Source organism: Marmota monax, unplaced genomic scaffold (genome assembly GCF_021218885.2).
Source record: "Marmota monax isolate L192 unplaced genomic scaffold, Marmota_monax_Labrador192_F-V1.1 WCK01_AAM20220418_F8-fsc00020, whole genome shotgun sequence".
Lineage (NCBI taxonomy): Eukaryota > Metazoa > Chordata > Mammalia > Rodentia > Sciuridae > Marmota > Marmota monax.
The window spans coordinates 58,082-81,621 of record NW_026692912.1 but is presented as its reverse complement, the minus strand read 5'-3'; the positions used below and the strand labels follow the sequence as shown (position 1 = coordinate 81,621).

General features: G+C 36.0%; 1 protein-coding gene and 1 pseudogene across 1 annotated transcript; both read left to right on the top strand.

Annotated features, from left to right (window-relative positions):
• Positions 1-3,961: 3,961 nt before the first annotated feature.
• LOC124097291 (olfactory receptor 13C3) lies at positions 3,962-4,924 on the top strand. The gene has a single exon (XM_046451738.1). The coding sequence runs from the start codon at positions 3,962-3,964 to the stop codon at positions 4,922-4,924; it is 963 nt and encodes a 320-aa protein (XP_046307694.1).
• An 11,829-nt stretch (positions 4,925-16,753) lies between these two features.
• Positions 16,754-23,063, top strand: LOC124097435 (olfactory receptor 13C3-like; annotated as a pseudogene).
• Positions 23,064-23,540: the final 477 nt, after the last annotated feature.

The following is a 23,540-nucleotide window of genomic DNA, read 5'->3' as shown; positions in this document are numbered from 1 at the left end:
CGGAAAGGAAGGCTTAGAGCACATGGCAAGGTAAGTTCCATTAGCTTAGGATGCACTGCTGTTAAGTGTGTCTGGAAGTGGAAGACAACAGGCTCCCCAAGCCTGAACCCCAATTTAACCCTAACCCCTAACCTTTCAGGTTAGGGGTAGGGTTATGGTTAGAATATCTCGTGACCTTTTGGAATATCTCTGTGACTTTGTCAGTGCCTTGTTGTTTTCTTTTTGCATTTGTGACTGGACTTACCAAAATTCTCATGCTTCTTATCCAATGTATCCCCCTGGTTAATTTCTGAATCCCACTTGAGAATTTTGATGTACCATAAGAATTCCTGTAGAATCAGTGGAGTGTCATTGGATCCTTTCTCTGGGCATTGTTGAATGAGTACAGTTAATTAATTATTGTGACCCTAGTTTCTCTATGGTTCTCCGAGCACTTTCTGATGTTGACATATAAATTCTCTAGACTTTAGAGATACCATTTGGGCATGATAGTAATGTAAAAGGAATGGACTTAGGATCTTGCCTCTGCCCATTATTATCCATGGGACCTTGGCCCAGTGAACTCTTTAAACACAAAATATAGCACATAGGATGCTCCATTAGGCTGAATAAAATAAAAATTGATAACCTTTTTTGGTCTCACCTTTTCATCTCTAAACTTATATATATTTCCTGTCTTTCTCTTCAAAGTTTAAATGTTATATTTATTTTTAACTAAATTTTTCTGTGAAGAGAGACTATTCCTATTCAGTTGGATTTCTGACTCTAAGCAATATTTGTTCTAGTAATTTTCCCAAATACTATCATATAATGTGAATTGTGATGAAATTCTCAAAACTATCACTCCTTGCAGCAATTAAATTTGGAATTTTTATCAGAGTCAAATCCGTGATGATTTACAGAGAAAGTAATATTCACATCTAGTCAGCTTTTAGTGAACTCCACTAATACAAATATCTTAGTTCATATTGTTACATTTCTGCTAAAAACACCTCATATCATACTGTATGATGTCAAGCTTGGAGAGCTGCTAATGTCAGTTGTGGGCTAACACTTGCCCCTTGCTTTTTTGCTTTCTAAACATGAACCCTTTCCCCTCCAAAAGAAGTGTCACAGTCTCTCCCTGGGTTTAGACTTTTGACATACTAGATTCATTTTCCTTACTGGAAGGACTTGCCACCATTCCTCCTTAGCATCCTTAGCAAGTACCTTGTGCATAGAAGACATGCTGCCGATTTGCCTACTCCTAATTTTGGCTCAACTTCTCCCTTTTGGGTTATATCCTCCTCTTTTCTTAGAAACCTGCCTAATTCTTTCCATGCTTCTAGATCCAGCCTAAGTCTTAAACTACTCCTGAAGTCTTCCTTGTAGGATAATTTCTACTTCTGGGAAAAATCTATAATTTTAATCCAAAGTATAATATATAAATATAGTTATAAAATACTTCCATATGTACCTTTTCTAGATTCCTAATTGAATGGTGAACTTTATAATAACAATATGTTATTTATTTATTTATCTTTACTATACTTGGAACAGCTTCCAAGCTAAGCTGTTAATGATATCCTAAACATTTTATAGTAGTTTGGAACAAGTTTATTTTCCTTAAAAATGTGTCCTTCAGTAATTTTGAGTGCTGCTGTCCTCTCATCTCTGCTCTCAGCTGTGCCATTAATTTAGGGAAAAGACCCTGGAAGAGGGGAATGGGGGATGAAGAATAGGCAAATAGACACCAAGAGAAAAAAGCTGGGGCCAGGGGGAAGGCAAACCATGATGGAGTTTGACTGACCCAGAGCTAGCTTAGCACATTTATTTTATAGGTTTTGTCATTAAAAGATTATTTGTGAGAAAGTTTCAACAAAGCAGGCAATCTGGAGGACACAGGACTGACTACCAAGACGTAGGGTTATCTTGTTATGTTCAGAATTCTCTATCCCTGGAAGCTGGTGGTGCCTGAGCCAAGGTCCCAACTGATACAACTCTGTGCCTTTGCCCAGTTTCCTCAGGGCTGGCATCACCCTAGCAACTGGGCCATCTTGACCTGCACCTTCCCGTTGGAAGTTCCCAGCCCAAATGCAGCCACAAGGCAGTCAGACCACGATTCCCATCACTGCTCTCTACATTCGAGTATTTAAAAATGAAAGAAAGAAAAGAAAAACTCAACTCATTATTAGCTAAATAAACAATCCATTGCGAAGACTTAAAATATAATTATTATTGAAAATAAAAGAAGAGATCATGGGGAATTTATTACTTGATTTTCAAAAGGTATGACACTTTCGGTAGGCCTGATAAGTGTAGGAGGAAGCCTTGTTTCACTATCCACTCTGTCTCTGTGTCTGATAAAAAAAAAATCCTTTAATTTCTGATTGATGTAGCGCTATGTTTATATAACATTTAATGTTGCAGAGAGAAATTTGAAAAAGAAATGTGTCAATGTGGAGTTTTCTTTAAACACAAAAAATTATGTTCCTGAATTTTTCTAGGTTGTTACTCTAATCTCTTATAATTAAGCACTCTTTTGTCCCCCACCAAAATTGGTTTGAATTAGGAACATCGAGATAAACTGCAAACTCAGTGTAGTTATAAACCTTGCAAGTCAAGTGCTTTGGCATACAATTGCAAAAACATCACCTGGGATACTTATGAGAAATTCAGATCTCAGGATTTGCCCTGAGCACTAAAATGTGATCTGAATATTCCCCATTTTGAAAATTAGTGAATCCATGAAACTGTACTTCAAACTCAATTATTTCCTATCTTGGTCAAGTCCAATCTTTTATATTTGCCAAAGAATAGGGATACTATAAAGAACATTATACTTTGTAAAGCATATTAATGATAGTATAGATGCACACATATTTGTATAAAATATTTAAACATGCTTACAATTTTTAGGTTGGCTTAAGCAAAATTTCAAACTCTGAAGCTGCAGAATGAAATAAGTGAAGATACTGTGTAATGTTTTCTGAAGATTCTCTATCACATTTATGTGGAACTGGTCAACCCAATGGTCTTGTCATAGAACAATCAAACAAGATAATAAGAGTCAGCTGAAATATAGGATCAACTCTAGCTATGTTTTGAGTCAGATGTTATACTTCAGTTTATGTTATTTAATTTATTATGATAATATGTTGATAAAATATGCAATTAAACTGATTAATACAAGATATTGATCACTATAAAAAGAAGCAAATTTAAAAGTATTGGTTATAAAAGAAATGTTTAAAAAAATCAAAACTGCTACAAAGTTTTGACTACTTCTAAAATTCCAGCCCTGGAATTTTAACCTCTCTATTGCTCTTTCACTAGTTCAAATGACATAAAGAAGTCAGGCTTATAGGTGGTACTTAGCCAGGGACTGTAGAAATACCAATGCAGAAAGCCGTTTTAACAACAGAAAAGATTACTTCTATATGTGTATCTGGCATACATATAGATTTCCTTCCTTTGTTAGCTTCTTTTTGATATGATACACATATAGTAATACCTGTGAGATAATTGATATGATACACATATAGAAGTATCTGTGAGAAAAAAAAAGTATTCTCTTGCCATGCGACTATCTTTCTGTGGGAAGAACATTATCAATCATTTTACATGTGAGATAGCTGTCCTCAAGCTGGCTTGTGCTGATATATCCCACAATATTATTACCATGTCAAAATCAAATACGGCCTTTCCGGTTCTCCCACTACTGGTCATTTAAAAAAATATTCTCACAGATACTTCTATATGTGTATATGGGTAAATATCTATGTATTGTCAATGGGATATAGTTTTTTCATTATTCACTATTTCTTTGTTTTTTAGTAATACATATTATTGAAAATAATGTCCAAGCTTCAAGAAAGAACTCCTTCTAACATTCTAAAAAAAATGATTGTTCATGTACATTGTAATTTTGTTTCTTGGAAATATATGTATATTATGCTGGGTCATATTTGATATTCTGAAAATGAGTGAAAAGGATAAAATTAACCTGACATTTGTGTCAGAATTTCTTCTTCTGGGTCTTTCTGGATACCCAAAGACAGAACTCATTTACTTTGCTCTGATTCTAATTATGTACCTAGTGATTCTCAGTGGCAATGGTGTTCTAATCACAGCAAGCATCTTTGATTCCCATCTTCACACTCCTATGTACTTCTTCCTGGGCAACCTCTCCTTCCTGGATATCTGCTACACATCTTCTTCTGTACCCTCAACATTGGTGAGCTTAATAACAAAGAAAAGGAATATTTCCTTCTCTGGATGTGCAGTACAGATGTTCTTTGGATTTGCAATGGGATCCACAGAATGTTTACTTCTTGGTATGATGGCTTTTGATCGCTATGTGGCCATCTGTAACCCTCTGAGGTACCCCATCATCATGAGCAAGGGGGTGTGTGCACTGATGGCCTCTGTATCATGGCTGTTTGGTGGAATCAATTCGGCTGTGCAAACCTCTCTTGCCATGCGACTGCCTTTCTGTGGGAAGAATATTATCAATCATTTTACCTGTGAGATCTTAGCTGTCCTCAAGCTGGCTTGTGCTGATACATCTCTTAATATTATTACCATGTCAATATCAAATATGGCCTTCCTGGTTCTCCCACTGCTGGTCATTTTCTTCTCCTACATGTTTATCCTCTACACCATCTTGAGAATGAACTCAGCCACAGGGAGACACAAGGCCTTTTCTACCTGCTCAGCTCATCTGACTGTGGTGGTCATATTCTATGGCACCATCTTCTTTATGTATGCAAAACCCAAGTCCCAAGACCTGACTGGGGAAGAAAAATTGCAAACTTCGGACAAACTCATTTCTTTATTTTATGGGGTAGTGACCCCCATGTTGAATCCTATCATCTATAGCTTGAGGAATAAGGATGTTAAAGCTGCTGTAAAACATATGCTAAACCAAAAACCTATTCAATAAGAACATCAGAAATCCAAGGTGTTTTTTTTATAAGAAGCACAAGATGGACTCATAGGTAAATCAATGAGAAACATTTGGTAGAAACTAGGAAGAAACATTTTATTCTCTGTCTTCATTAGCCTTGTTCAGCAAGAATGGTTGAGAAATACAATTTGCTACAAACTCCGTTTCCAACATGTCATGATCCAAATCTTACAAACACCCTGAATCCCATTTGAATCCCATTCTTGGTGATGCATGAAGAGAGTATTTAAAGTGAACTGTGTGGGTCAGTGGAGAACAGTCACACATAAGCTTTGGAAACAGGGATACAAGAGTACAAATTCTCCAATTCCCCAAACTAGCTAAAGGATATTGGATAAATTATTCATTTTTCTCTGTCATAGTTCTCTTACCAAGAATAAGGAAAGAAAGAAAGAAAATGCAGTTGTTAGTGTCATTTAACATTTCAATAAGTTAGAGAAAACAACTACCATAGTGCCAGTAACATTCTGTCCTGAAATTTCAGAATTGAAAATAAAACTATATTAAGCACTAAAGATTAGTACTTAGCATCTCTTTACTCTAGTAAATAATGGTTAGAGTCAGACATCTCCCTGCAAAACTTACACCATTCATAGAAATCACACCATCCTTATTCACAAAGAGGAGATTGATCAGGCCAGGAGAAGAAATAAGAAGTGTGAAATGAATGTTGGGAAGCATTTCACTATTGTCCCAGTGACAGGAGAGAAACTGTTCCTGTTCCCATTTCGGTGAGGAGGCTGATAAAAGCCTCTTAAAATTTTGAGAGCTAACAAAGGAACGGAATATGGCATCTGGCTTGATGAGTGGAGGCCTTAAGAGTTCTCAAGGATGCAGACTTGCAGAGTAAGCTAGTCAGAAGAGAGAGGAGGGTAGGTATTCTACACAGAAAACAAACAGAAGCATTTCAAGATGTTCTCACAAGCTCACAATGAGGGATGAACAGTTAGTGATTGGAGAAAGGAATCAATTCTTGTTATTTTCCAATGAGGGGAAACTCCTCAGTAATCTAGAATGATATTTTCTTTTTTGGTATGTTACTTGTTAGAAGTCCAATTTTGAGCACAGGCTAACGTTGGGCTGTAACATCCCGATTTCCCATGGTCTCTATGATACCTGGGTTTTGATTTCATTTTCCTACTCAAGTTTCCTTTTCGTCATCTTTATTAGAGTTACAACTTTATCCTCCCTCTTCTACTCAGATCTTCACTTTTTTGGCCAATCCTCTTCTTTCAGGTAGGCTAACTTCTACCTAAGTGTTCAAATACTACTGTGCTATGACTATCTGCACATAAGTGGATATTACTGCAGAGCACCTAGAGCTGAACATCTGTGCCTCTCCTCCATCCCCTCCATAAGTCCTACATTTACATCTGATCCCTGGCTATCTCCCTTTACTGTTTGATCTCTTTAAATAGGTTTTGGCCTATAAAATATTATTTCTATTGTTTTAGCCAACTCCTTAGCACCTAACCTTAATTTCCTCCACAATACCAAAATAGTCAGCATCTTCTGTGTATGCTTCCATCATATTGAACTCATCATCATCTGGCATAATACCAATAGATATGTATGAGTGGATGTAATCTAGCTTTGGTATAGACAAAATGTGCCCATGTTAACCAGTGGTCAGAAAACCAATAGATTAGATAACAAATTGTACTCTCTGGAAAATTGGAAAATCTCTAACAGATTTTAAGTATATTAAATATTAACTAAAATTCATGTTCTTTAAATTTCTAAGAAGCATCAATAATAAGAAAGAAAAAGTGCTGTATTTTAGCCATCTCCCCAAAATGTCACTTTTAGTGTTTCTGCTATTAATTACTAGTCATATATTCATCATGTTTTTTATTTTGATTTATCAGTGATGTAGTATAAGCACTTTTTTAATGTATGAGTTTTATAGGATGAATCCAAGAAGTAACAACAATAGTCCAGATGATATGAACATTTCTATTTCTGGCAACATTACCCTTATAAATGTCATATTATCTATGTTAAACACAATTACAAGAATTTACTCAAACATGTTTTTAATTCTTATTATATTCATACAAACATATTTATGTATCTCTATATTATTTCATGTATGTTATATGTATATTAATTTTCTCTAAGTATAATGCACTTAATATTTTTCTTTAAAACAGTTTTTAGAAATGTTAATTTAAAAATATTTAATAGAAGATCAAGAATAATTTAACAAAACCCCATGTACATGTTATACAGCTTAAATAATTATCATACATGGAAAATCGTCTTTTATCATGTCTGTGCTCATTAATTTTCATCTTCAAGATTATTTCAAGGCAAATCCTGGCATAATTACATCATAATATATTTTATATTCTATAATTATACTCAGGATATTAAATTGTGTGGAAATACCATAAATGGCAACAACCCAACAACCACCATTCACATTGTAGTTCAAGGGAATACACCTTCTGAAACACGTAAACTCTGATATGAATGACACCTCCAATACTGAAGCAAATATGAGGACTGGAGTCCACCATATGGGCACATGAGCCATATAAAATCCATCATTTGTCATTCTACTGAAAAGTTACTGTAAGATAATGTGGGCCATATGTTGATTGATTTTCTAAATTCCAAGAGAGGACTTTTTTTTAAAAAAAAACACTGAACACTTGCCCAGAGTTGGATATTTTACAAAGCACTTGCAACTTCAGAGTGTACACTCATGCAACTTCAGTGTGTGTACTCATACAACTTCAAAGTATGTACTCATGTGAAACTTTGTTAAAAATATGACATGGTCCTGGTGTAGGAAGATATTTCCGGACCAAAAAAATTCTAAAAGTTTATTTTTACCTCTCAGGAGAATATAGTAGAATGTTTTTGTCACTGTTGGCTTATACACCAATCATGTTGTCACCATTACTGCTTATTCCTTGCGTAGAATTTGAATATGTGTCATTGGTCCCAAATGTTCCTCAGGAGACTACCATACATGTACTAGTAACCTCCAAATACACATTTATAGTTTGTTTGGGTATGCCAAGAAGCTGTCATAGGCTCCATTTCTCCCATCACTTGCTTCTCCTTTTTTCCACTTTTCATTTATTTATTTTTTCCAGATTATCCTTCTTGGAGTAGGACTGTTATAATCACCCAGAGAATGATCCATAAAATTGGTAGCAACTGTGGTCAATATTTAGCCCTTTATTATTCTCAGTTATGTGAAGTAGGGTTGGGTAGGTACAAGTATAGTGATTAGCATTATCCAGCAGTTTGGAAAAAGACCAAAACATTTATTTTTTTTTTAATCCTCATGAAACATGTGTCAAACTTCTTTTTTTTTTCAGGTAAATTATTTATTTTTTTCTTTGAATAATTTATTTTTTTACTTCCATATTTATTTATTTTGTTCTTTTTAATTGCTTTTATTTTTAAATATATGACAGTGGAATGCATCAGTATTCTTATTACACATATAGAACACAAATTTTCATATCTCTGTTTGTATATAAAGTATGTTCACACCAATTCATGTCTCCAAGATACCATCTCACTCCAGTCAGAGTGGCATCTATTATGAAGACAAACAACAATAAGTGTTGGCAAGGATGTGGGGAAAAAGGCACATTCATACATTGCTGGTGGGACTGCAAATTGTGCAGCCAATATGGAAAGCAGTATGGAGATTCCTTGGAAAACTGGGAATGGAACCACCATTTGACCCAGCTATCTCTCTCCTTAGTCTGTACCCAAAGGACTTAAAAACAGCATACTACAGGGACACAGCCACATCAATTTTTGTAGCAGCAAAATTCACAATAGCTAAACTGTGGAACTAAACTAAATGCCCTTCAATAGATGAATGGATAAAAAATTGTGGCATATATACACAATGAAATTTTACTCAGCAATGAAAGAGAATAAAATCATGGCATTTTCAGGTAATGGATGCAGTTGGAGAAGATAATGCTAAGTGAAGTTACCCAATCTCCCCAAAAAAACAAATGGTGTTTTCTCTGATGTAAGGTGACTGACTCATAGTGGGGTAGGGAGAGGGATCATGGGAGGAATAGAAGAACTCTAGATATCACAGAGGGATGGGAGGGGAAGGGAGGGGGCAGGGGTTTAGCAATGATGGTGGAATGTGATAGACATCATTAATCGTGCTTTAAAAAGCAGAGAACTAAGAATGATCCATATAGTCATTCTTCTGGTAATTTAGACAGTAGTAATATTTAGATATACTATTGTGATATCATGTCCAACAAATGATCAGTCTTTTGGAGTTTATAAATGCAACAAATGTCCCACTAATATAAGATCAGGGAAAGAAAAAAAATGGGAACAGAGAATTTTCTATGAGCACCTATTTCAATTATTGCCATCTTCTCTCTATCTTCTCCTACAGGCTTTCAATAATATATCCAAGGCTTAGTTCCCTTTAATTCTTTGTATGTTAGGTTTTAACACTCTTCATGTAGTTGTGAAAGCCATACCTTTAGTCTCTTAACACACTCTAGTATTGTTAGAAGGACTTTCAAATATCCATTTCAATTTTCACTAGTCTGCAATTTTGTGGAATGGGAATAAAATTAAATCTATTGCTTGTGCTACTTTGCAAATCATTTTTAAATATCACATGCTATACCTTAATTATATAACCAATATCCAAGTTAAAAAAATATTTTTGCACCAGGCCCTGATATTTGCAGTAGTAATTACTTGACTTGCCATGTACGCAAATCCAAACCCAAAACAAATGTCTCTCTCAATCAAGATTCACAGCTATCCACCTGGAAACAAGGGTAATGCGCCAATGTAATACACTAGCCACCTGTAGCTCTTCTGCATATTTTCTGTAGAAAGACCATAACTGTTTTTAGTCTCTGACTTTTCTAATAACAAATGAAACAAGTTGGGGGAATATTTTCAACTCTAGAGAGAAGAGGGACACATAATTTTTTTATAGTTTGTTGCATTGGTTGAAGACCTCTATGCCCTCTTATCTTATACCCCAAACAGGCTACTTTCAAAGAGAGAATAAAAGCTCCCATTGTTGGTTTTAGTCCTTTCCTGAATTTGGAAGGGAAGTTTTATAATAAGACATGAACATGCCCCACTTTGATAATCTCTCTTCAGGTTAATAAATTAAGGTATCTCAGAATTTACATGCTAAACAGGAATCCTATGCTGTTACATAAGGCCTGCATTTTCAGGCTATACTACTATTCCATTAGCTATCATCTGAAAATTGGTAAAAATTCATGAGTCATTATCTCATTATCTAGTTCCTCTGATTCATAAGGAAGACTGTTCTTAATTCTTCCTAAATCAAATGCTATTATTACTTGGGGACATCATTTTTTCATATTTATTCATTTTTATAATATGGTTCAAGTACCTATTATAGTAAAGAAAAAAACATGGACACATATCTTTTGTATTTACTATACATATATTATGGGTTATGGTATATGTTTTGGTGTGTGTTTTTATTTGTGCATGTTTGTGTCTGTGCATGTATAATACAATTCCTACTTTCTTAAGTATATTGTCATTTTTTAAAGTTCAGTTATTTTACAGTAAAACATGGCATCTAGTAGTAAATTACTATAATTATCTAAGCATTAATATTCATACTGTACCTTAACAGACTTGACTAAAACACTTGAAGTCAATAATATGCTCTTTACTTATCTGAATTTATGTCCCAAACTATTCATCCCAGACTTTTAAAAAAAAACTTCTATGGCCTTAACGTATGAATTCACTTTTGTTCTTGGATTTATTTATAGTATGGTTTACAGGTTATATACTTCATGGTATATTTGTATTTTTTCATCCTGAAAACTTGGTGATTTCATTCTGTATGAAATTAATTTATCATGAAGAATGAAGAGAAAGTAAGGTAAAAGGAAAACAATAATGCGTTGAATTCATAGTGTACTTGTTTTATGTCACTCATCTCTATAATTTTTTCAGGTATGGTTTCATTTATATAGTTATTATTTGAATTATTTAATCTCTTTGAATTAATTTTGCCTTAGTAGACATCTTTTAAACTAATGATTGTTTTGTGTTTCATAAACTTTGGTTTGTTGAACATTTCCTGTTATCAAAAGTAACAAGGACTGGTGTATGTTATGTTCATATTGATATTCAGTTCAGCCTATATTCTCAGAATCACTCTTTATTGGCTATGTGAGACACTGTAACTACTCTCAGAAGTTTCCCCATTCCACAGATCTTTCACTCCAACTTTAAATTGCTTTGGGTATTGGGGAACAATTATAATAATTATTGCATGACCAATGTTTACTCTTCCACATGTAAGGAATTGAGCATCACTTGTTAAACTGAGAGCTTACTGAAAATGAACATTTGGACCCATTAAGTTGTCCTGAACTTAAGTCCACAAATACTGGTCTGGTAACTAATTTGATAATCTGGAAATCAACCTTCCCCAATTCAATCAAAACTCATCTGTACGTACAACAACTGTGTTTGGACATAGTTGTACAGGGATAAGCAACAGAGATGAGCTGCTTTCCACGTCCCTTGTCTCCCAATATACATATTAACCAAGTTCACTTGCTGGAAGTAGAGGACAACCAAAGGCAGCAATTTAGGTCTGGCGCAAGGTGAACTGGATCAGTGAGGGAGTTTCTGCCTGGGAGGGGATGGCAGAGCAGGCGCAGAAGTGGTTTAGCATCCTAACATGCATTGTAGTTACATTTTTCTGGAAAGGGTAGTAAACTAAGGCTTCTTAGTCCTGGATCCCAGAAGGGCTGGGTCTGGAACATTGCCACCATGCCCTGTAGGTCAGTTTCTTACAGTCATCTTCCTTTTGCATTCATGGTGGGTTGATCAGAGTGCTCATGTCCCTCATCTGTGGCATCTCCTGACAAATGTGTGATCCCCACTTCAATAGGATATTAATTTATTCTAACAAGTTTGCAGGGTGAGTGATTTCACAGCCAATGTTTCATAGTCTGAGGCAAGTGATTATTCCCACAACCTGGAACATTCTTTTTTTTCAGTTCTTTTTTTATTCTTTTTTTTATTATTAGTTGTTCAAAACATTACAAAGCTCTTGACATATCATATTTCATACATTTGATTCAAGCAGATTATGAACTCCCATTTTTACCCCGTATACATATTGCAGATTCACATCGGTTACACATCCACTTTTTTACATATTGCTATACTAGTGTCTGTTGTATTCTGCTGCCCTTCCTATCCTCTACTATCCCCCCTCCCCTCCCCTCCCCTCTCCTCCCATCTTCTCTCTCTACCCCATCTACTGTAATTCATTTCTCTCTCTTGTTTTTTTTTCCTCTTTCCCCTCACTTCCTCTTATATGTAATTTTGTATAACAAGGAGGGTCTCCTTCCTTTACCATGCAATTTCCCTTCTCTCTCTCTTTCCCTTCCACCTCTCAACCCTGTTAAATGTTAATCTTCTTCTCATGATCTTCCTCCCTATTCTGTTCTTAGTTACTCTCCTTATATCAAAGATGACATTTGGCATTTTTTTTAGGGATTGGCTAGCTTCACTTAGCATAATCTGCTCTAATGCCATCCATTTCCCTGCAAATTCTATGATTTTGTCATTTTTTAATGCAGAGTAATACTCCATTGTGTATAAATGCCACATTTTTTTTTATCCATTTGTCTATTGAAGGGCATCTAGGTTGGTTCCACAGTCTTGCTATTGTGAATTGTGCTGCTATGAACATCGATGTAGCAGTGTCCCTGTAGCATGCTCTTTTTAGGTCTTTAGGGAATAGACCGAGAAGGGGAATAGCTGGGTCAAATGGTGGTTCCATTCCCAGCTTTCCAAGAAATCTCCATACTGCTTTCCAAATTGGCTGCACCAATCTGCAGTCCCACCAGCAATGTACAAGTGTACCCTTTTCCCCACATCCTCGCCAGCACTTGTTGTTTGACTTCATAATGGCTGCCAATCTTACTGGAGTGAGATGGTATCTTAGGGTGGTTTGGATTTGCATTTCTCTGACTGCTAGAGATGGTGAGCATTTTTTCATGTATTTATTGATTGATTGTATGTCCTCCTCTGAGAAGTGTCTGTTCAGGTCCTTGGCCCATTTGTTGATTGGGTAATTTGTTTTCTTATTGTTTAATTTTTTGAGTTCTTTGTATACTCTGGATATTAGGGCTCTATCTGAAGTGTGAGGAGTAAAGATTTGTTCCCAGGATGTAGGCTCCCTATTTACCTCTCTTATTGTTTCTTTTACTGAGAAAAAACTTTTTAGTTTGAGTAAGTCCCATTTGTTGATTCTAGTTATTAACTCTTGTGCTATGGGTGTCCTATTGAGGAATTTGGAGCCCGACCCCACCAAATGTAGATCGTAGCCAACTTTTTCTTGTATCAGATGCCGTGTCTCTGATTTGATATCAAGCTCCTTGATCCATTTTGAGTTAACTTTTGTGCATGGCGAGAGAAAGGGATTCAGTTTCATTTTGTTGCATATGGATTTCCAGTTTTCCCAGCACCATTTGTTGAAGATGCTATCCTTCCTCCATTGCATGCTTTTAGCCCCTTTATCAAATATAAGATAGTTGTAGTTTTGTGGATTGGTTTCTGTGTCCTCTATTCTGTATCATTGGTCCACCCGCCTGTTTTGGTACCAGTACCATGCTGTTTTTGTTACTATTGCTCTGTAGTATAGTTTGAGGTCTGGTATCGCTATACCGCCTGATTCACACTTCCTGCTTAGAGTTGTTTTTGCTATTCTGGGTCTTTTATTTTTCCATATGAATTTCATAATTGCTTTCTCTATTTCTACAAGAAATGCCGTTGGGATTTTGATTGGCATTGCATTAAACCTATAGAGAACTTTTGGTAATATCACCATTTTGATGATGTTAGTTCTGCCTATCCATGAACAGGGTATATTTTTCCATCTTCTAAGATCTTCTTCTATTTCTCTCTTTAGGGTTCTGTAGTTTTCATTGTATAAGTCTTCCACCTCTTTTGTTAGGTTGATTCCCAAGTATTTTATTTTTTTTGAGGATATTGTGAATGGAGTGGTTGTCCTCATTTCTATTTCAAAGGATTTGTCACTGATATACAGGAATGCCTTTGATTTATGCGTGTTGATTTTATATCCTGCCACTTTGCTGAATTCATTTATTAGCTCTAATAGTTTCTTTGTAGACCCTTTTGGGTCTGCTAGGTATAGAATCATGTCAACTGCAAATAGTGATAATTTAAGTTCTTCTTTTCCTATTTGTATGCCTTTAATTTCTTTCGTGTGTCTAATTGCTCTGGCCAGTGTTTCGAGAACTATATTGAATAGAAGTGGTGATAGAGGGCATCCCTGTCTTGTTCCAGATTTTAGAGGGAATGCCTTCAATTTTTCTCCATTCAGAATGATGCTAGCCTGAGGCTTAGCATAGATAACTTTTACAATGTTGAGGTAAGTTCCTGTTATCCCTAGTTTTTCTAATGTTTTGAACATAAAGGGATGCTGTACTTTGTCAAATGCTTTTTCTGCATCTATCGAGATGATCATATGGTTCTTATCTTTAAGTCTATTGATGTGGTGAATAACATTTATTGATTTCCATATATTGAACCATCCTTGCATCCCAGGGATGAATCCTACTTGATCATGGTGCACAATTTTTTTGATGTGTTTTTGCATCCGATTCGCCAGAATTTTATTGAGGATTTTTGCATCTAGGTTCATTAGAGATATTGGTCTGTACTTTTCTTTCTTTGAGGTGTCTTTGTCTGGTTTCAGAATCAGGGTGATGTTGGCCTCATAGAATGAATTTGGAAGAGCTCCCTGTTTTTCTATTTCCTGAAATAACTTGAAAAGTATTGGTATTAATTCTTCTTTAAATGTTTTGTAAAACTCCTCTGTATACCCATCCGGTCCTGGGCTTTTCTTGGTTGATAGTCTTTTGATTGCTTCTTCTATTTTATCCATTGGTATTGGTCTGTTCAAATTGTGTGTATCCTCCTGACCCAGTCTGGGCAAATCATATGACTTAAGAAATTTATCGATGTCTTCACTATCTCCTATTTTATTGGAATATAGATTTTCAAAATAATTTCTAATTTTCTTCTGTATTTCTGTAGCATCTGTTGTGATATTGCCTTTTTCATCCCGTATGTTAGTAATTTGAGTTCTCTCTCTTCTCTTCGTTAGCATGGCTAAGGGTCTGTCGATCTTATTTATTTTTCTGAAGAACCAACTTTTAGTTTTGTTAATTTTTTCAATAGTTTCTTTTGTTTCAATTTCATTGATTTCCACTCTGATTTTAATTATTTCTTGCCTTCTGCTACATTTGCTGTTGTTTTGCTCTACCTTTTCTGCCGCAGTCTGGCTGGGCACAAATCACGAGCCACTGAAGCAGGAACAAACTTTATTTTTAAACTGCAGGAAAACACTTCACACAGCTCCCGAGGAATCCTCCCGAACGCGCCAGGAGGCTTGTCCAGGAACCCCCAGCTGGAAATATCTCTCCCGGAAATCCCTCCTCCTGCACTTCCCCAACCAATGGGAACTCTCGGGGAATCCCCGGAAATCCCCATGAGAACTCCAAAATAGTGCGAGAACTCAAAAGTTGCGGCAGAGGCGGATAGTAATGCCTCGCCTGTCAATCAGTACTGTTGGCAAAATGCCAGGGGCCATACAGACTCGGCCGTGGCTCTCAGCACTTTTCTAGGGCTTTGAGATGAAGTGTGAGCTCATTTATTTGTTGGTTTTTTTCTTTTTTTGAGGAATGACCTCCAGGCGATGAATTTCCCTCTTAAAACTGCTTTCATTGTGTCCCATAGATTCCGATATGTTGTGTCTGTATTTTCATTTATCTCTAAGAATTTTTTGATTTCCTCCTTTATGTCTTCTGTAACCCATTGATCATTCATTAAATATTGTTCATTTTCCATGTGATGTAGGATTTTTCCTTCCTTCTTTTATCATTGATTTCCAGTTTCATTCCATTATGATCAGATAAAATATATGGTATTATCTCCACCCCTTTATATTTACTGAGGGTTGCCCTATGGCATAATATATGGTCTATTTTTGAGAAGGATCCATGTGCTACTGAGAAAAGAGTATATCCACTTGATGATGGTTGATATATTCTATATATGTCAGTTAAGTCTAGGTTATTGATTGTGATATTGAGTTCTATAGTTTCTTTATTCAACTTTTGTTTGGAGGATCTGTCCAATGGTGAGAGAGGTGTGTTGAAGTCACCCATGATTATTGTGTTGTGGTCTATTTGATTCTTGAACTTGAGGAGAGTTTGTTTTATGAACATCGCAGCACCCTTATTTGGTGCATAAATATTGATAATTGTTATGTCTTGTTGGTGAATGGTTCCTTTTAACAGTATATAATGTCCTTCCTTATCCCTTTTGATTAATTTAGTCTTGAAGTCGATTTTATTCAATATGAGAATGGCCACCCCTGCTTGCTTACAAAGACCGTGTGCGTGGTATATTTTTTCCCAACCTTTCACCTTCAGCCTGTGTATGTCTTTTGCAATCAGATGTGTCTCCTGGAGGCAGCATATTGTTGGATTTGTTTTTTTAATCCATGTTACCAGCCTATGTCGCTTTATTGGAGAGTTTAAGCCATTAACGTTTAGAGTTACTATTGATACATGGTTTGTACTGCCAGCCATGTTTGATTATTTATCTTTTTTTTTTTTTTTTAATTTGGTTTGGTTCTCCATGATTAGCTTTACCCCCACCCTCTGTCTTTACTGAGGTACTTCCCACTGTTGGTTTTGGTTATTGTTTTTCATTTCTTCCTTGTGTAGTGTTTTGCTCAAGATGCTTTGCAATGCTGGTTTTCTGGCTGCAAATTCTTTTAACTTTTGTTTATCATGAAAGACTTTTATTTCGTTGTTGTACCTGAAGCTTAATTTTGCTGGATACAAAATTCTTGGTTGGCATCCATTGTCTTTCAGTGTTTGAAATACGTTGTTCCAGGATCTTCTCGCTTTCAGTGTCTGTGATGAAAAATCCGTTGTTAACCTTATTGGTTTACCCCTGAATGTAATCTGCCTCCTTTCTCTTGTAGCTTTTAATATTTTCTTTTTGTTCTGTATATTGGATATCTTCATAACAATGTGTCTTGGCGTTGGTCTACTGTGATTTTGTATGCTCGGTGTCCTGTATGCATCTACAATTTGTACAACCGTTTCCTTTTTTATTTCTGGAAAGTTTTCTATAATTATTTCATTCAGCAGGTTGCTCATTCCCTTGGTTTGAACCTCTATACCTTCCTCTATCCTGATGACTCTTAAGTTTTTTTTTTTTATGTTATCCCATATCTCTTGGATGTTTTTCTCATGATTTTTTACCAGCCTTTCTGAGTTGGCTAGACTCTTTTCAAGATGATATATTTTGTCTTCATTATCTGATGTTCTGGCTTCTACTTGCTCCACTCTGTTAGTGATACTCTCATTTGAGTTTTTAATTTGGTTTATAGTTTCCTTTATTTCTAGAATTATTGTTTGATTTTTTTTTATAATCTCTATCTCCTGATAAAGATGCTTATTTGTTTCTTTTATCTGTTTATGTAATTCATTTTCAATATGTTCTTTTATTGTTTGAATTTGCTGTCTCATATCCTCTTTAAGATTCCATTCCATCTGTCTAAGGTATTCCTTGACTTCTTTATTTGACCATTTTTCTGATGCCTCTAGGTCCTCCTGAGCATTTAGGCTGTCCTGCATTGTTTGTACTCCTTTTCTTCCTTGCTTTTTTATGCTGCTTATGTTACTTCTTGTTCTGTTTGACTGCTGAGTTACTGTTTACTCATATAAATTTATTTGATGCTTGGGAGGAAAGGTATTAGAAGGGAAGGGAAGAAGTCACTAAAGAGAATGAGCATAAGCATGTAGAATTCAAGGAAGGGGGAATAAGGAAATTGAAAAGAAATGAAAAGACAAAAGAAAAAAATAGAAAAATAAAAAGAAAAAAAATTAAAAAATAATAAAAAAAACTATTAAAAATAAAAAAAATTAAAAAATAAAAAAACCCAAATAATAAAAAAAAAATTAATAAATGCAGTCTTAGAGTTTGATTAACTTCTCTTCCATTAGGTGGAGCTGTGCCCACAGGGCCAAGCTTCTCCTCTCAATATGTGGGAACCAATCACTGTGCAGCATCTCCTCCTCCCAGACTGGGCGGGTCTCCAATCCTGAGTGCCTAGGGCCTTTTCTTGTGTCTAGTCACTTCCCCACTTTTCCTCAAGCCAGGCCCCATTCACAGGTGACGCTCACCACAATACTGGCTATACACCAGGTCTGCTGCTCCCTGGAGCCCTATTTTCTTGAACGACTGGACACACTTTCCCTGTTTGCCATTCCCTCAGACCCTAAGTTTGTGGAGCTTGGGGCTTAGAACCCTCAGCGTATTTTGCTTGCCCTCTGGTAGCCACACCCCCGGTAGCTGGTGCAAGAGACCTCAGTTGTCAGCACTGGTGGGAGCGGTAGCCGGGGGTTCCACGCCATGGGTTCCACGCCGTGGGTCCCGTGCCACTCCTGATTCGCTTGGTCTGACTATCGTGCTTACAGGAGAGCTGGGAGGGGCCCTTAAGTTTTCCCTGCTGTGTGGACAGGGAAGGCTAGGGGGTTACACACCTGTCACTGCCAGTTTCAATGAAGTTATCTCCTCCACCGCATTCTGGTGACGTCAGTTCTCTGCCATGGTGGTATCCCATGCAAATTGCGACAGTTCGTTTCCTTTGCCGGGTGACCAATGCAACGGGTGTGTCCTGACTGGCTCTCCCAAGCCCCGTCTCAATCCTGTGGCCACTGCCTATGAAGGCTCGGTTGGTATTAACCTCCGCAGGTTCAGAAAGCCTGACCAGTTGTTTCAGCGGGATTGTTTAGTGCTGAGTCACAACGGTTTGTCTGCAAGACGCAGGTGAACAGGAGCTTGAATTCAGCCGATCCGGGCTCCGTGTATGTTCTGAGAGGCCCAGACTGTTCGCCCCAGATCCACGTCAGCTCAGCATTGCCTAGTGATCCTGAGCAAACAGCATTTAGACGGTTTAAGACTCCCTATGCCCGCGCAGCTGAAAAGGTCAGAGACTTGATCTCTCCGCGCGGGCCACCATGTTGGATCCAAGTTTTGGAACATTATTTTGATTAAAAATTTATACCTAACCATTCTCTTTCCACTGATAACTGAGTACAGTTAAGTTTTTCCTATATGATCTCAATTTATTTGTGGTACTCACCAACCATTCTGTTATTTATACATGGTTTCTGTGTAGATTTTAATGCTGCCTGTTAGTCATGAAAGTAGTAGAAAGAGAATGGATTCTTGATTTTGCTTCTGCTTAATTTTTGGTAATGTCATCGTAGGCAAGTAAAGTAAGATCATGCACAGTGTGGCACATAGGAGTTGTGATCTACGTTATCTCAGTGAATTTTTTTTCACTTATAATTTTGAGGATCATTTTGATCTTAAGCTGAAAGGACATAAACTAAAAATTGGTTTGAGGCTCAATTTTCTCACATCTCTTTTGTAACTTTGATATTTTCTTGTGTGTGTCTCTATTCAAAGATGAAAATTTCTACTTGATCTCTTTAAATAATTTCTAAAGTGAGAATGTCTCTGTCTAGTTTGACTTGTGGCTTCACCACAATACACACTGCAGAGAAGTTTTCCTACCTCTCTGTATGATAAACTGAGTGTTAGAGTTTAAGTTGAGCTGGTTATCCTGAAAATTGGTGGTGATTATGAAAGATGATTTATGTGTGCATGTGGCAGGAGGGAATTGCTGATTACCTAATTAATATGAACATCTTTGTTTCACTTATCTGGTCAAAAACTTTAGAAATTACATTGCATGGTGTCAGAAGGACAGTGAAAGCCACTGTGTCTAAGCACTCACTGTGTGCTTTTTTTCTAATAATGGGACGTTTCTTCTAAAGAGGACTATCAGTTTCTCTGCCTGACCTTCAAGTCCTTAGGTATACCTTCCTCATGCTTCTCTTCAATGCCAGCTTTTCACACAGCAGTTTCTATCTGATAAGAAATCACACAGCAACACTTCCATACTTAGATATTGTTCAAACTGTTTTCTTTTTGAGGACATTCCATTTCTCTCTTTTTTTGTTCCAAACCAAGCTCATTTTTTTAATTAGAAATTCAGACTCACAGGCCCTGATCCTAGCTAAATCTTCAGATATTAGAAATATGACTGAAAAACTCTCAATATCTTGGTATCATATAAATATCTTGGTACAGGGCCTTCCAAAAGAGAATTATATTAACAAGGTCCTCAGGACATTTATATGCATACAAATATTTAAAAGAGTGGAATAGTTGATTCTTCAGTTTTCAAAGCAAAAACATTCATCTTGTATTTGGTATGAAAACAAGGTGTAATAATTTTTGTATAGTTCATAGAGCTCTAGTAGACTATTGCCAAAGAAATGAGCTTCAGCTGGGGAAATGATATTGGCCAAATTTTATTGTTCTATTTTATTTTTATATTTGTGCAAATAGGATTTCTTTTAACCTATTTGTACATGCACAAATGTAACAATAATGTACCAATGAACATATGAAAATAGAAAAACAAAACAAAAATACAACTCTGAGCTACATATTTCACTTACTATCTATAGGCCCAATAACTTTGGACAGATTTTGTCTTTCAAATTAAAAAAAAATTATTGTACATTATAGTCATATATAATAGAGAGGTTTATTTTTACACATTTATAAATGCATACAACAAAATTTTCTCCCAATTCCTATTACTTCCCCTTTCCTTCTACTCCTTCCTTCCCAATATGCATTCACTACTCTACTGGTCTTCTCTCTACTTATTTTCTGTTTTTAAATTTTTTAAAAAATGGTATATTATTGTTTTATATAAAAGTAGAATCCATTGTAATATATTTACATATACACATAGTATAATTTGATGAACTTCATTTCACAGTTCTTCCATATTTCCATCCCTCCTCTCTCTCCACAATCTTTCCCCTCCATTCTACTGTTTCCCTTTTTATTTTCCCAAGATTTCCACCCACTCCCCCCTTTTTAATAATTCCTTATTTCTCTCTAATTTAGGATATGAGAAAAAATTCAGCCCTTCACTTCCTGAGTCTGGGCTATTTCACTTAGCATGATGTTCCCCAATTATGTTCATTAACCTGCAAATGACATATTTCATTCTTCTTTTTGGCTTAGTAAAACTCCATTGTTTATACACCACATTTTGTTCACCCATTTGTCTGGTGACAGGTACTGCGGGTGGTTACATAACTTGGCTATTGTACATTCCACTGCTATAGATATTGATATGTATGTATCACTATAGTATGCTGATTATATTCCTTTTGGATAAGTACCAAGAGTGGGATAGCTGGTCATATGATAAATTTGTTTGCTTTTGATAAAGTATTATGTTCAATGCACGCATATATATATATATATATATATATATATATATTTAAGCATGATAACCATTTTCTTAGGTTTATATAAACAAATAAATCATCATGGACAACACTTAAGTCACAGAATAAAACAAATGAAGAGAGACTATGTTTTATTCTCCATCACGTATGCCCAGAGCTGATCTATGCAATGATTGCGTTCAAGAAAAATGAAAGAGTAAGAGTGGGATGCTTCTATGAGATCAACAGTTAACTTCATCTTTGAACAGATGTTAAATTGCCAAATATGAGGTTCAATTTGCTGTGGTTAAATGGTTGCCCTATTAAAATACACATTTATCTGATGGAAAAGAGAGTAAAATTTTAGGTAGACAAATAAATATACTTAAATTTAACAAACCTGCTTTAAAATTTTGAATGTTGCTTTTATAAATTTTCTTGGAATTCTATTCTTTATTATAGTTGGCCTTCCCCACTGTTCTCACTGGGATTGACGAAATGAAGTAGTCAGGTTCGTTGTCTGTAATATTCTAGGGCTTTTGAAAAGTCAACAGACAGTGTTGTCCATAGTAAGAAAAGTTGCTTCTGAATTTGCTTCTGATCCTAGATAAATCTTCAGATATTAGAAATATGACAGAGAAACTCTCAATATCTTGGTATCATATTTTAGGTACTCTGTGGAAGATAATTGAATGACACTATTGAAGCACTCTGTCACCCTAGAAAAATGATTCTAAAGATATATTTTATATTTTTGCTTGACCCTGAAAAGAGTTTGTGTTGGAAGTTCCTTTGACATTGTGAAAGCTGGGACATGAATAAGATAAATCAGACATTTTTGACAGAATTCATTCTTCTGGGACTCTCTTGTTATCTGAAACTAGAGCTCATTTTCTTTACTCTGATTCTAATTATATACCTAGTGATTCTAAGTGGAAATGGTGTTCTGATCACAGCAAGCATCTTTGAGTCTCATCTTCACACTCCTACATACTTCTTCCTGGGCAAGCTCTGCTTCCTGGATATCTGCTACACATCATCCACTATTCCTTCAGGATTGGTGAGATTGGTCTCAAAGAAAAGAAACATTTCCTTCTCTGGATATTCAGTACAGATGTTCTTTGGATTTGCAATGGGATCCACAGAATGTTTTCTCCTTGCCATGATGGCTTTTGATCCCTATGTGGCCATCTATAACCCTGGTTGTCTGGTGGAATCAATTCAGCTGTGCAAACCTCTCTTGCCATACGACTGCCTTTCTGTGGGAAGAACATTATCAATAATTTCACCTGTGAGATCTTAGCTGTCCTCAAGCTGGCTTGTGCTGATATATCCCTCAATATTATTACCATATCAATATCAAATATGCCCTTCCTGGTTCTCCCATTGCTGGTCATTCTCTTCTCCTATGTGTTTATCCTCTACACCATCTTGAGAATGAACTCAGCCACAGGGAGACACAAGGCCTTTTCTACCTGCTCAACTGACTGTGGTGATCATATTCTTTGGTACCATCTTCTTTATGTATGCAAAAACCCAAGTCCCAAGACCTGAATCGGGAAGATAACTTGCCAACGTCAGACAAGCTTATTCCTTTGTTTTATGGGGAAGTGATCCCCATGTTGAACCCTATCATCTATAGCTTGAGGAATAAGGATGTTAAAGCTGCTGTAAAACATATGCTAAACCAAAAAGGTATTCAATAACACTATCTGAAAATGCAAGAGGTACAAGATGGACTCATGGATAAATTGATGGGAATATTTTGGTAGAATCCCAGGAAGAAATATTTTATTCTGTCTTCATTATCCTTGTTCAGCAAGAATGGTTGAGAAACACAATATGCTACAAACTCTGTTTCCAACATGTCATGATCCAAATCTCATAAACATCATGAATCCCATTTGAATCCCATTCTTGGTGATGCCTAAAGAGAGTTTTCCTAGTGGACTGTGTGGATCAGCAGAGAACAGTCACCTTTAAGCTTTGGAAACAGGGAGACAAGAGCACAAATTCTCCAATTCTGGCTAAATGAAATTGGAGAAATTATTTATTCTTTCTAAACCATACTTGTCTTACTTATAGGAAATAAATAAGTAAAATACAATTCTTAATGTCATATAATTTCAATCACTTGGAAAAAAACAATTGACATAGTACCAGCATCATACTGTCTTCAAATT